This window comes from Centruroides sculpturatus, unplaced genomic scaffold, assembly GCF_000671375.1.
Source record: "Centruroides sculpturatus isolate CEXI.00-Female unplaced genomic scaffold, Cexi_2.0 scaffold218, whole genome shotgun sequence".
Lineage (NCBI taxonomy): Eukaryota > Metazoa > Arthropoda > Arachnida > Scorpiones > Buthidae > Centruroides > Centruroides sculpturatus.
In genome coordinates this window covers 226,809-241,967 of record NW_019384383.1, presented here as the reverse complement: position 1 = coordinate 241,967, position 15,159 = coordinate 226,809, and the positions used below count along the sequence as shown (strand labels likewise).

The 15,159-nt window shown below is 34.5% G+C and overlaps 1 protein-coding gene across 1 annotated transcript in view; it reads right to left on the bottom strand.

The window, feature by feature from the left end:
• Positions 1–7,129: 7,129 nt before the first annotated feature.
• Positions 7,130–15,159, bottom strand: part of LOC111617957 (TRAF-type zinc finger domain-containing protein 1-like) — an 87,157-nt gene continuing 79,127 nt past the window's right edge. Inside the window, exons 14-15 of the mRNA XM_023359356.1 lie at positions 9,489–9,573; positions 7,130–7,375 (exon numbers count right to left, since the gene is read on the bottom strand). Coding sequence (XP_023215124.1) covers positions 7,337–7,375; positions 9,489–9,573 — 124 coding nt within the window. The 3' untranslated portion in view covers positions 7,130–7,336. The remainder of the gene's footprint in view (positions 7,376–9,488; positions 9,574–15,159) is intronic.

Here is a 15,159-nt window from a genome sequence, read left to right as displayed (position 1 = left end):
AATCGCTTCTCCTTCGAAGATCCGGCCGAAGCCTTTTTGCTCTACCCTACGAAATTGCTGACGAAGAACCGGGAAAATGCCTTCCGAGGGGTCTTTTAAGGGCAATCGGCCTCTATATAGGCATTAGAGACGCGAAGAAAACCCGGAATACTTGTCCGGTCCGTCCCGACCAGAACACACGAACGAATTATCAGTATTCGGGGAACGGAACCGCTCGGCCCCTGCTGGGCTTACCACTTCTGACATTTGCGAAATGTTTTTTTTTTTTTTTTTTTAATAATGCCTGAAGCACGAATGACGGCCGGATGGCCGAGTGGCTAAAGTGGTAGTTACCACTCTGGGGGAACCGGAATCGAATCCCGACCTTCGCCACCAGGCCGCCCAACCGTATGCCCGGTCGACCTTATCACGGGAATATTAAAAAAGGCTTTCTTAGCGCCCGCGGGACGAAAAGAGTTAAATAAGACTTTCTTCGTGACGTAAGAATTTCGATCTATTCAAAACTCCGAAAACTTTCGATCTACCAAACAGCGCGGCACTGTTGCGAATGCGCTATCCTTTTTATAAATATACAAAATTTTGATTGTTTTTGCACTAAAAGGTCCATCGTAGGTTCAGAATGACCGACAAAAGAGAAAGCGGATGGAGGGGACGGATCCGGGTCCAACTTTCAAAAATTTTCTGGGTTTTTCAATTCACCCAAATTCGATTCCGAGTCTTCCAGAGTTGTAGCTCGGGGCCTTAAATGCCTCGGTTATCTGGTCGGCACCAAAAATTGAATAAATAATTATCTAGTTTTATTAATGTTTCTTAAATGTGTTTATAGCTCACATTCATTTCAATGTCATTTCGAAGTATTTTGGGCTTTATTTAGAAGCTCGGCGATTTTTGTCACCGGAAATATACCTCGAGAACTTCATTCTCGTTCGTATCGATTGACTTACGGTAAAATTGATTTCGTTATACTTCGTTCCTCTCGAAGAATAAGACCCGGATTCACGAGTGTCGTTAGTTACAACGTCGTTAAATACAAAGTTACGACGTAGCGTACAAAGGCCGGATGGCCGAGCGGTCGAGGCAGCAGCCCACCGCTCTGGGGGACCCGGGATCAAATCCGGACGGGTCGAAGAATCCCCAGGAATCTTTCTGGGGGTGGTCCGTTCGGATATGTCGGACCCCGCCCCTCACCACCCAGTCGCCCCATTGTAGGCCTGGCCAAACCCATAATGGGCCTACCTCGAGAGGCCCCTTTAGGTCTCACAGGGCGAAAAGAGTAAAAAAAAACAACATAGCGTATCTGCAATTCGCAGAACTCTTATTAACTCGATTTACCGTTTACCAGAAAATATCGATGATCCGATTTCGAGAATATACCGTTTCGTTCAATAGGAATATAATCCGGGAAGTTTTAAAATGGCGCGTGTTGTTTTCAACGTGAGTTTCGCTAATTCGGCCACTTCTTATACAGAATGGAATCGGATTAACGAGCGTGTGTAGATCTATTAAAGACAATAAATGATGCGGTCGGTGACGCTCGTTTTTGGAGGCGGCGACCAAATATACGGTCCGCCGAAATGTAACATTATACAGGAAAACGACTAACATTTTCACGAAAGATCAAAGGCAATCAAATTGGTATGGCAATAATTGAGGGCCGCATTAGCGAGAACACTTCTATATGTAATATTTTTGGTCTTTTCCAGCACCAGAGGATTTCTTTCTCCGGTGGTAGAATCAAATTTAAGCGTTGCTGGTTATAATATAAAAATTCGCTAATTCGAACGATTAAGTTTTGTAATAAAAACTTATTTGATTAAAAGACATATCTTAGGCATTATTGTAGAAAAATCTCGGACTATTTATATCTGTTTACTTACTTTCTAAAACGTATCTCGAATATCGTCGCGCGGCTTATCGACTTATCTAGAACGGTATCATTTACTCACTTAAAAAAACAATACTTGTAATAAAAAAGCAACAGAACTTTTGATTTTATTTTTATCATTTCTCAACTTCAGAATACTTTCATTTATATACAGTAAATCGACCGAAAAACACTAAGATATCTGGAAGCGAACGTAATTTTCCTATAATACCGAGGCTAAACTGAAACAATTCGTAATTAACTTCCGTACTTACAAATTTTAAATAATTTACAACCCAATTCGAAGATATATAAATGTTGCTACGCGAATTTGTTCGAGAACACAATTTGGCATTTTCGTTCTTAAGTCGTAATTTTACGTTAAAATATGCGCAAATGAAAACCTACGAGCCACATTTTCTTCAGTATTCTTCTCTTAAATACAATTCATAAATTGTATCACTCGTTTCAACATTAAATTCTCCTACGAAAATTATCCGTACGTAATTAGAACATCGAAAGAGAGCCGCCATTTTGAAAGCGGTTTGATAGGAACCTCTTGAAAATGGCGGATCTCTTTCAATATTCTAATTGCGCGCACATAATTTTGAATTGTATTTACCAACGATGAAATGTCCGTGCTTCTTATCACTTAATAAGATAAAATATAATGTTTATCTTTTAGATATCATTTAATAACTAATAGTTTAAGTGACACGAATCACATATTTTCATTTTAAAAGAAAAGTTGCTAAGCTATCGCCATTTATTAAGTTCGTATCTCGCAAGATTGCAAACACGCGATAAACCTTTTCTTTTAAAATATATATAAAATGGCCGCAATTTTTAATTTTATAAACTGTATTTGCAAAAACTGAATTAATTTTACGTTCCTTTATAGTTAAGGAATTAAAAAGATGGTAACGTTTCATTTTATGTCGAATATTACCGTATTTTACAGCACCCCCGTTTCTGCGCGAGACATTTAGGAAAAGTATTGGATGTATTTCAGCCATTCCTCCCCTTTGGTACTCGTTACCATTCGATTTTTCTTGTACAGTAGAACCTCGAAAACTCGGCCCTCGATAACCCGGCACTCCGGATAACTCGTCCACACCCTGGCAGGGCAAAAAAATCCTTAGTTAATTAATTTTCATTATAGAAAACTTTATAAAAGTATAAAAGCTCTCATAAAGTATTTTTCTGAGGTCTGTCTTATCAGGTAAATTACTGTACACAGTGTATTCATTAATTTTCATTTTCATGTAGTAAAGTACGTAGCCTTCATAAAGTACGTAGTTTTCCTTTGTTTAAGGGTATTTGGGCAGTTTATTATCTGTTATATTCTCAAGTAAACAATACATACAAGTACAGTACAGTATTTTCTGAGGAAACACTCGTACTTATTTTTTTTAACCCCATTCCCGATAACCCGGCATTTTCACAAACTCGGCCACCCTTCGGTCCACATTAGGCCGAGTTTACGAGGTTCTACTGTATTCTGGTTTAAAAAGGTAAACGTAGAATGCGCTTTTATTTTTTAGGAGTCGAAAAGAAGTAATTTACCATTAGAATATTTTACACGAATATACGCAAAAGCGGCTTAGCTTCTTACATTCGAGAGTTAGTCTATGTAACGTTATCCGAAGGCTGTTTGGGAAATCCATTAGCCTATGAGAGATGGCAACTTTGCAGAATTTTCTTTTTTTGAGAAAATTCGCGTATATGCCCCGGAATACGTTAATTATCGTTGTTGTAATTTCATGTAAAATACTGTAAAAATCGATCTGGCTTAATACAAATAATTAAAATAACTATCGATAGACATTGCTGTAGATAGCGGGGTACTGTATAGTAAATAGACCACTATCTCGAAAGCAAACTGAATCGTCCATTTTATCTATTGTCAATTTCTCTTTTCTCTTCTGTTCATAGAAGCAATAACGCGTATTCTTATAACGTGTTTGTTTAAACAAAACTAAAGTCTCTCTTATTTATTATCATTTAGATAAAATATATTTTGAAATAATTAGTTAAATTTGTAAGAAATAATTTTCTCAAATGAGAATGAAAATAATAAAGAAAAACAAATATATAAACTATACATTTAAACTAGTGTTCCAAAACAAAAATAGCGAGAAGACTGTTGTTATTTGGAGTCCTTTTGGATAAATAATAATGGCCGGACGGTCGAGTGGTCAAAGTGGCATCCCACTTTGACCACTCGACCGCTCCGGGGAGCACGGGTTCGAAAAAATCCCCCAGAATTTTTTTGGTGGTGGTCCGTTCGGATCTCTCGGACCCCGTCCTTCACCACCGATCGCCCCACTGCGGGCCTGCCCGAACCCGTAACGGGCTTGCTAAAAGAGGTCCCCGTAGTGCACACAGGGCGGAGAGTTAAAAGCGTAAACACCCATTTCACTTTTTTAAAATTTCGATTCATTTCCATTCTGTGGACACTAAGAGGTTCTTTTTTGCAAGTCCAAAATAAATTCGGCCAGGCCACAACGAGACTTCCCGAAAACAAAGAGGGGGGTCCAATATATTGGGATCGACACGCCTGTGAAAATTTCGAACTATAAATATCCCCATTTAGTTTGAAATTTTCGAGTGGCAGCAATCTACCCGTTGAGACGTTATACGCTTTTTTCCCTTCCTTCGTTAGGTATAATTTATAAACTACATTGGTTTAACTCGATGCTTCAATCCTAACAGCGAAATTTCTGAAGATCCGAATACCAACCATAAGATCCAGTGGACCAAACCGAACTAACGAACACTAGTTAGGTCGTGGATCTTCGCTTGGCCAACGGGTTTGTCACTGGAGTATTCCGGACTTTCTTCGTTTGGGCCGGTAGAAAGTGCTGCCGGGAGGCATTTTCCCTCGGCAGATCGACCACGAGTCGCAATGCCGTGAAAAATAAATAAAATCTAAACATTCGATGAAAGCTCGAACCGGAACCTACGAGAGAAGGAATGACCTTAGCTACATATCCTGCACTAATTAAAAATTAAATTTTGTCAAAATCCATAAGAAATCTTTTTTATTAGAAGCGGTCGCTTCTTTCAGTTAAAAAAAATGTCATTGGGATAATGAAAAATATGACCCATACCTATTAGTGGAAACTATTCGAAATGGGAAATTCTTCAACAAATACGCTTTCGCATACGCGTGCTCTATTACATATTTCTGTAATAAAACAAATCATTTTTAAGACATTTTATATAACTTGAATCGGAAACATTCTTATTAGACAGGGAAATGAATCCGTCTTTGCAACGGGAAGAGGAACAAAGCGCAATACGTAAAGCAAAAACAACGAAAAATACAAGGCAAAGATAATATAGAATGCAGAAAATTCTGTAAATTTGCCAATGTCTAATACGTTACAACCGAATTTATTATATTCGACTTACACAGATTCCGGCAAACAGGCCTATTCCGTGTATTTTCATGACGTATAAGGAGTTACGAAAATGCCGCTCCTCTAGAATACATTATTATATCGTGCACCCTACGTATAACACTAATTAGTATACTGTTTGTATGTGATAATAGCAGCTTCTTTGCGATACATTTACGTCAGTCAGTCACGATTGATTGTAGCGAGGGGAAATCTCACTCGCGTCCATACATCCATCACTCACTCACCACTTTCTCGCGTTTTAAAAATGTAGATTGCCCGTCCACTCGCCCGGTTTGCAAACATTGTTTACATACGGACGTCGACGATACGAGGATGAGGATGTCTTTCGTCACTAGGTAGGGTGGAAGGAGACGTCGTCATCTCGCAACCGTGACGAATGGTTGTAACAGCTGTCGCTATCGGCACCGGGATGCGGTCACTTTCTTAATTTATGTGTAGTGAATAGACGGGCGAGGATGACTAGAAACAATACTAGCGTATCCTTAGTTTCTGACATTTTGACCTTTTTATTTGTACGCTTTGTCTATGATAAAATAATTCGTACCAGGAAAAGATGCGATTTATCAACCGTTGCTATTTTTCGTGTCTAGTTACTGAATAAATTTAAATTTAAGGCGATCTAGAAGCTTTCTTTTATAATTCGGATCCAATTTTCTTACTTAGACAAGTGAAAAAAGTGTCGTACTTTGTATGGCTATTAGTTCGATGTCAAAAATATCCCGTTTAATTATCATAAATCTGCACCCAAGTTTCTTACTAAATCTACACAAAATTAACCTAGGAAAAGATTTTTTAACGCATTAATACTTATTAAAATTCATTGCAAGTCTAGTCGAACACCGACGAACACGAAACGGGTCACTCAGTGCAGAAATGACGTGGGCCTTGATTGTGGGTGAACTCTCCACGGAGAGAGTTCTGCCAAGCCTGCAATGGGGTGAACGGACCGGGATGAAAATGATAGGTTAAAAGAGAAAGTTGAAAAATCAGAAACAAAGCTAGAGTCAATTTTTAAAATTTGATAAGCAGAGAAGTTATAGAATGTATAAAAACAGTTTTAGGAATAGTCAGAACAGGAAATATGATAACTAACAAAGCAACTTTGTAAAAGAACAAACTATAAGTAGCAGGAAATGTCAAATATGAATGACAAAAAATTAGGAAATTAAAAATAGAACTACAAAAGTAACAAAAATAAAAACACAGCCAACAATATTAGAAAATGTGAGACATTTTATAAGAATGAGAAAGAATCTATAACTCTCGCTTTCCAGAACACTAGTATATAGAACTAGAGTGGTAAGAGAGGAAATGCCCAGAAGATAGCTTGCCCGCTTGGAAAAGAACAAAATGTTTCATTTAAAATTTTTAATTTATTTTTTAAATTGATTTTATTTTTAAAATTTCTAATAACCCAACTCAGACTTAACCTTGAGTTCTTTGGAATGGAGTATATACATCTTAGCTGCTTTGGGCAAACTTATGCAATATACAATGAAATTCACTCATGTACAGTAAATTATGAATATTCTAAACACTTTATAAGTTTAGACAACTCAGGTAAATGAAGCTCAAACAAGAAGAGCAAAACAGACTTGAACTAAGTTATATATTATCATGTCATCATTTGACAACTTCCACAATTAAAACTGGTAATTGTTTTATAGATCAAATGTGGATATTAACTAACATTATGCAATGTATAAAAACAATGATATAAAATTCTATAATTATAAAAAGTTAAAACAATGGAAAAATTTGGTATGTGCTTTGATGTCTATAAATTAAAAATTATAAATATCCAGTGCACATTCAAAGAAAGAACTCTGTATATTAATCATGTTACAAAAAATGTAAAATTTTATGAATATTTCAAATAGAATACATAGAGAACAAAAAGTTTCTTTGTAATTATACAAGACTATTTTAAAACGAACAATCCATGCATTAAATTTTTTTGTTTTTAACTTAACACAACACATGCTAAAATGTCTATATTAAAAAAATACATCTTAAATTTTATTTTTATATACTGAAGGAAAGGTTAATCTTCTCTCGAACTCTTTACCTTTCTTTTCGTACACTGAAAATAAAAAAAATATTCAGTAATTTTACTACGACTAATCAACTAAAATTAATGTTTTAAATATATTTTTATGCAATTATGCACTGATCAATAAAAGAGCTGTCAGAGATTTAGTATTATGGAACATTTGTTTTTAAAAATTTAATTAATTAAATTTTTGTTTAGTACAAAATCAGCAATATTTGCCTGATATAATCATTCACTTTTATAATCCCTTAAAATGAGTTTTTGAACAAATAAATTGAAATGTTATGTCTCTTGAATCTGACGTTCACCCAAGTTCAAGAATTACTCAGGAAACTATTTTATTCTCAGAAATTTTATTTAAATGCATTTTGAATCAGTGTTTCACTGATCCCTCTTCAGTCTATAAGCAATAAAATTGTTATTGTTTATAGACTGAAGATGGATTGACAAACATAATCACTTTGCATTGGTTCCTGTATCAAGTTCAGGGACAAACTATCGACTGATCCTCTACTTTTGTTTGTGTAGCATCCGTACCATTAGGACATTTCTGGGTCTAGGAAGAGAGGATGTTACAGAATTTTTATACTAATGGAAGATGCAACTACTGAAAACATTGCTACAATAAATTTCGTCTGCCAATAAAAAGCATTCTTGTGTTTGTGATGTCACGGATAATGCAATCTTTACAGTTTCTTGCAGGTCTGCAACAAAGTAATACTTTAATTTATAAAGTAAATACATTTGTATAAAATTTTACAGGTGATGCAATTTCAATAGTTGTTGCTGTGTGTATGTCAGATATTTTTGTTCTTATAAAAGCAAAAGCATCATATCTGAATATGCTTTTAACTTTTGTTTCAATTGAATTTAATGGATCATATTCTTACTGACATTTTATTACTTATTATTATAATACATTGAAAATCCATGTATCCTACTTTTCAGGATATTTTTGAGTTATTAAAATTCTGATTAAGCAAACAAATTACATAGTAAAAATAAACATTTAAATAAAGAAAATGTTTTTTTATAATCATATCTCTAATATTTAAAATTTTATACATATAAAAATATCTGAGATTGACTATTTTTGAGTTAGACTAGTGTTTGTGACACTTTCTCTCTTCACTTTATAATAAATGTTTTTTTCCATTTAGTAATTATTTTCACATAATATTGATAGAAAACAAAGTTTCATAAGAATTTGTTTAATTTCACTCAATAACGTCAAATCAGCACAAAGAATTTTAGCAATTCTTTGTTCTATGAACACAAATTTAACTTAAGGTTTTCTGCAGTTTTAAAAATACATGCAATACATGCATAAATATTTATGCAATGCATAGCATCAAATGATCTAAGTTTTTTCTGTCAAATATCACTAACACACTAATATTCTTATTAAGTAATTCAAAATGATTAATGACTACTTCAACTGTTCTAAACTTTCATACGTGTTCACACTTCAACTTTGGAAATATTTAAATAGTTCATTTTATTATTTTAACAAACATTTTTATGATGCTAATGACAATCATCTGATTGCATAAATGTAATTAATTGTAGATGTTTTATTTCACACAGCACAGACAGTAATACATTGAACACAAGATATGTAATGTATATAAACTAGAAATTCTCACAAAGTTTATTCAGAAAATTTCTAAATGCGAGTTTCAATCAACAGTGAAGTGCCTTGACAAACATGCCTCATGACAAATGTCTTAACCATATAAAAATACTTTGGAGCTTGTTACAGCATTTTTTGTTAAAAAATATTTCTTTTTTGTGAGATTGCTAGTCAGAGACCTTACTTTTTGGTTTCTGAAATGGATTATCATTTGTCAAATTTTAATGAATTTTATTGTTGAGGCAAGTGCAAGGTGCTCACTGTATAAATTAGCTTGTGGTATTGCACTTACCAAAAGTTAAAAATAAAATAAATCAATCATAATACATTCAAAGTAAAAATGTGAGAAGACACTATATTATAATTTGTGATATTAATAAATATTTCTAAGTGCTGGAGTGAAGTGAACTTTACTTTCATTCATTATAATTTGTGAAATTTCATAAATTATGTCAAATTTTACATGGAAAATAACTATGGGATAATATAGTACGGTTAAAATTTCAATACTTTGTTTTTACTGTTTCCGTCATCTGGTGATAATGGTTGCAATTGGTGTGGTCTCCTGGTGGGCTCTTCAAATACTCTTTCGTCTCTAATAAATGCAGTTAACAAATTCATTAAAAAAGTCTCAAATACTATTCAAATATTAAGTTAATTTACTTAACACAAAAATAAACTAATTATTCTACTAAGTTACTAATTTATTTATTTAGTAATATATATTAATTATTTTTACAAATTCCATACAAAACTATGCTTTAAATATTAACCAGGGATCAGTAATCTATGGTTCCTGAGCTGCAAGAGATTCTTTGATAATATTTCTGCATTGTCCCAATATCATTTCCTTCATTAAAAAAACATTCACTGAATAATATATAACATTAACTGTGAAATATAAACTCATTGCCATAAAAACTGGCATACCAAGGAGGAGGAGTTGTATTATTGCAAAACTTGGCATGCAGATAAGTCTCAAGTAGATATGGTGTTAGATGTTAAATGATTAGTTACACTGCATAATGCCAGCAGAGGTCATTAAAGTTCTTTCACCACAACCTATAAAAAAAAAGCACAATTCTTTCTGTAGTTTACCTGTTGCAGAGGAATGCTGTATCACTAGAGATGCATTTATGTTGCAATCAAAGACCATATGAACAAGAGGGTCATCGAGTTGCAAGAAGCTGGATGGTCAATTGGCCAAATAGTACGCCACCCAAGCAGTTCTGACAACAGCGTGAGCAGGTGTTGTGACCAGTGGATAAGAGAGAAAGAAAGAGAGAGAGCTCACATGGTGTCTCGGCTTGGGATGCCCTTGGCAGACTACTAGCCGAGAGGACAACCTGGTCTTCCAAAAAGCATACAAGTAGCTGATTGTGTCGTCATCCACTATCCAGACACGAATGGCACCATCATTATGGGCACCTGTGTCTGTCCCTGTGTGAGGAACATTTGGTATTGTGGCAACCATTATATGTGCTGCCATTGACACCACCCACTATTGCCTCCATTCGAAGCAGTGTCCCTCTTGATGGGTGTGGACCACAATGGAATGGAACCAGATCATCTACAGTGACGAATCCAGATTCAATTTGGGCACTGACAACGGCCATGTCTAGAGGCCCAGTGGTGAATGCATCAATCCTGTCTATGGTTTGAAGTGGAACACTGGCCCCACAGCCGGTGTGCCACTTCAAACCATACATATGATAGTCTGGGGTACCATAACATATAACAGTTGGCTACTTCTGATAGTGATGCAAGCAACCATGACAGCCCAGCAGTATGTTACTGATATCCTGCAGACACATGTGTTACCTCTCACTGAAGGACTCCCAAGAGCCATTTTCCAATAGGGCAATGCTCAACCACACATGGCAACGGTGTCATGGGACTGCATCTATCACATTACCTCACTTCTCTGGACCCAATTTGTCACTGAATGAACGTGTCTGGGAACACCTAGAATGCTAAGTTGGACAGCCTAGGAGTTTGGCCTAACTAGAAGACTGCTTGCAGCAACCATGGATTGAAATGCCTCAGGACACCATATGGCACCTGTATGCCTCCATGCCCTCTGTATCATAATGTGTATTCATGCTAGAGATGGTCCTACAGGGTACTAGAATATCCTTTCACTTGTAGTTTTTCTTGCAACACTTGATCCTTTTGCTTTCATTTTGTATTCACTTACTTATATCACTGTTACCCTTACACATGTACAATTTTGTTTGATTCTGACAACTCCTTGGTGTGCTAATTTTTATGGCATTGAGAGTAATTTAGCAAAATGCTTGCTACACGATATCTAGATTCTAAAGACCAGAAATAAAAATAATAAAGCACAATATCTTTTCATCAATGACCATCTACTTTCATGTTGTAGAATCAATTTTCTGGATTTTACATTTAAAAATGCTTGAGTCAGGTCTAATGAAGTACGCACCTGCGTATAATCGATAAACGCAGTCGTAACTTATCGCTTGCATTTTCAGGACACGCCACCTGTTATCATAGAGTTTTGAGATGGACCCTTCCGATCCGTGATGAAATAGGGATGAGGCAGTTGCTCAAGATGGGCATTTAAGCGGTGTCACCTGACTGTTTTAATCGACAAAACTAATCGATGATAACTTTTTTATCCCCGCTTATATAGCGTGAGATTTTTAAGTGGAAAGTTACGGTAATCATTTATAAAAATTTACGATTATATCTTTTATTTCAATCAGTTTTTCCCTTTCAACGTCTTTTTATATTTATTTTATTGTAATTTGATTCGAAAAAGGAAATAAATAAACATATCAGCTTTCACTTAGCTCAACTTTCAGGGACCAACGGCGGTTTCGTTTGTAATTGGAGAAGAAAGTGTTTTCTTTCACGGTTAGTGTAGAATTTATTATTTTAGCCGTCATCCATCCCATTGCCATTATAAACAAGCTGTTAATCGTAAATAAAAGATCCGGCTTCCGTTCCGATGTCATTGGTGCTATCTATCCCTTTAAATGTTTTCTCTTCTTCTGTATGTTCAACTATTAATTTTCCAATACTTTTTAATATTGCACGAGACATCTTCATAATTTCAGCTAATAAATCCAATATTGCTCTCTGAACGATGTTTATGTCCATTTTGTCGTCTGCTTTTTGTTTGTCTTTTTTCCCGTTAAGTGTCGCCTCTCGTTTCCCTGTAAAACAACTAAGTCTTGCAAGAAAGTCGAAGTTAAAAATTAATTAATATGATTATTAGAAATTTATAAATTTATTAGAGAACTTCGACTTTCTTGCAAGACTTAGTTGTTTTACAGGGAAACGAGAGGCGATACTTAACGGGAAAAAAGACAAACAAAAAGCAGACGACAAAATGGACATAAACATCGTTCAGAGAGCAATATTGGATTTATTAGCTGAAATTATGAAGATGTCTCGTGCAATATTAAAAAGTATTGGAAAATTAATAGTTGAACATACAGAAGAAGAGAAAACATTTAAAGGGATAGATAGCACCAATGACATCGGAACGGAAGCCGGATCTTTTATTTACGATTAACAGCTTGTTTATAATGGCAATGGGATGGATGACGGCTAAAATAATAAATTCTACACTAACCGTGAAAGAAAACACTTTCTTCTCCAATTACAAACGAAACCGCCGTTGGTCCCTGAAAGTTGAGCTAAGTGAAAGCTGATATGTTTATTTATTTCCTTTTTCGAATCAAATTACAATAAAATAAATATAAAAAGACGTTGAAAGGGAAAAACTGATTGAAATAAAAGATATAATCGTAAATTTTTATAAATGATTACCATAACTTTCCACTTAAAGATCTCACGCTATATAAGCGGGGATAAAAAAGTTATCATCGATTAGTTTTGTCGATTAAAACAGTCAGGTGACACCGCTTAAATGCCCATCTTGAGCAACTGCCTCATCCCTATTTCATCACGGATCGGAAGGGTACATCTCAAAACTCTAGGATAACAGGTGGCGTGTCCTGAAAATGCAAGCGATAAGTTACGACTGCGTTTATCGATTATACGCAGGTGCGTACTTCATTAGACCAGACTGTACATACCATACTTTCCAGCGTATAAGACGACCCCCGACTTTTACAGTTAAAATATAGAGTTTGGGATATACTCGCCATAAATGACTACACCTGGTGTATAAGATGACCCAACTTTTGAAAAGATTTTCCTGGGTTAAAAAGTTGTCTTATACACCGGAAAATACAATAATTATTACTAGTATGAAAACTAAAGTTATTTTAAAAGTTTATGGCCAGTAAATGCACAACTGTGACTAAACAGAAAGGAATATGATTATGAAGAGAGAAAATGATAATATAGTGGTACTGTTATCAGATGTAAAAAAATATAGCAGTGTGAGAAAAAACATGAGAAAACTGAAACAGATATTTAAGTTAAATTGAATATTAAAATATGGACTTATATAATTTGTTATATTATGGTATGTATTATTCATAATTTTAAGTTAAAAAATATCATCTTTATTCACACACTTTACTGTATTACAGATCTTACAACACATTGGTCATCATTTAATGCTATAGATTGTGCAGTATTTTAGCATGTATGAGGTACCATAGTTTTCTGTAATATCTCAGTTTAGTAGTTATGGTATACTTAGTATTGACTCATTGCAAAACTTAACAGCAAGTGGCAATATCAGTGCTGATAAGCAAGTTTAACAACATATTCTACTCTTATTTGTTAAATTATTAGTCAGAATATATAATCTAACATTATATTTCTTAAGTTTTTATTAAACTCAAGTCAAGGATTTTATTAATGATGCGATTAATAAAAAATAATCATATTCTCTCACATAGAATTCAAGGCATTAAACCCTTCCTGCTGGTCTAGTTCAGGCCTGGCCAACCCGTGGCCCGTCACGTTAAATTGTGTGGCCCGCTAAGCGATATTATATATCTATTAAAACTTTTGTTTTCCATTATGTGTATACCAAAACAATTAAATAAATGAAAATTTGCATGTGTCATTGTTATAATGCGCAAGTGCGAGTACGAACTCTTGGTATAACAATAAAATCTTATTCATTCTGTATTTGTTTTACTTTTTTAAAAGCATGTTTTCCTAAATTGTGGCCTACTGTAATATTATGTGTGATCAAAGTCGCCCACGAAACAATTTGGGTTTGCCAGGCCTGGTCTAGTTCAAAGTAATGTGTTACAGTGGTGTTTCCACCAATATTTTTTAGCATATTTATTACTTAGTTTTGAAATGTTTAGACATAAAAATCTATTCTGGATAAATTGAAATATCTAAATTACTTATCAACTATCAATAGGACATAAAAAATATTAGCAATAGACCATTTCATTTTAACTGTAAAAAGTAATTGTTTTTTACAATTAAAATGAGGATTATTTGTGAGAAGCCAAGCAAGCTGTATAATGTCCTTAAGAAATGGGATGTCATCATTCCTCCTAAAGTACAGTAAATGCAATTTTTGTTTTATTATACCATATTTATGTATTTTATTTATTGTTTTAGTATTTTAATTTATTATTTAGGGCATTTAATTATGATACTTTTATCTTAACCCCTTCTGAGCCGCGCTCGAGTGTGACTCGAGCAAGTTTTATAGCCTTACGTCGTTAAGGCCACTTTTGAAAAAATTATTTTTTTTTGAATTTTTGGAATGTTTTTTAGGTCCCCAAATTTTTTCAGAATTTTTTGCGCACGCGAAAAAATTTTATCGCGATTTTAATGAGCCTTTGATAAGGCTCGATTAAGGCTTAATGTTTTTTTAATGGGAGTTTTTTATCAAAATTAATTTATCATTCTAAAGTTGTAGCGCACCGATTTTCCTTCGGTAAAGTTATTTAAAGCTGCTTTCTGATGTCAAAAACGACTTCCGATAGTTTTTTAATTTTTTTAATTAATAGATTTTATTATATAGAAGTTTAATTAATTAGGGGGGGTCGGAAATCGCAATAAAAATTATAATTTTTTTAAAATATTTAAAAATATACCGCCAGATTGAAGTCACCCTACTTTAAACCCTTGTCCTCCCGCGATGTCTATGAGAATGTCCCGGGAAATCGGACTCCAGCTGTGTTCAAGGTCACCCAGCTGTGTAAACAATGACTCATCGGTGTTACATTTCACAGACAGGCGAAACAAAGGAAAATAAAAT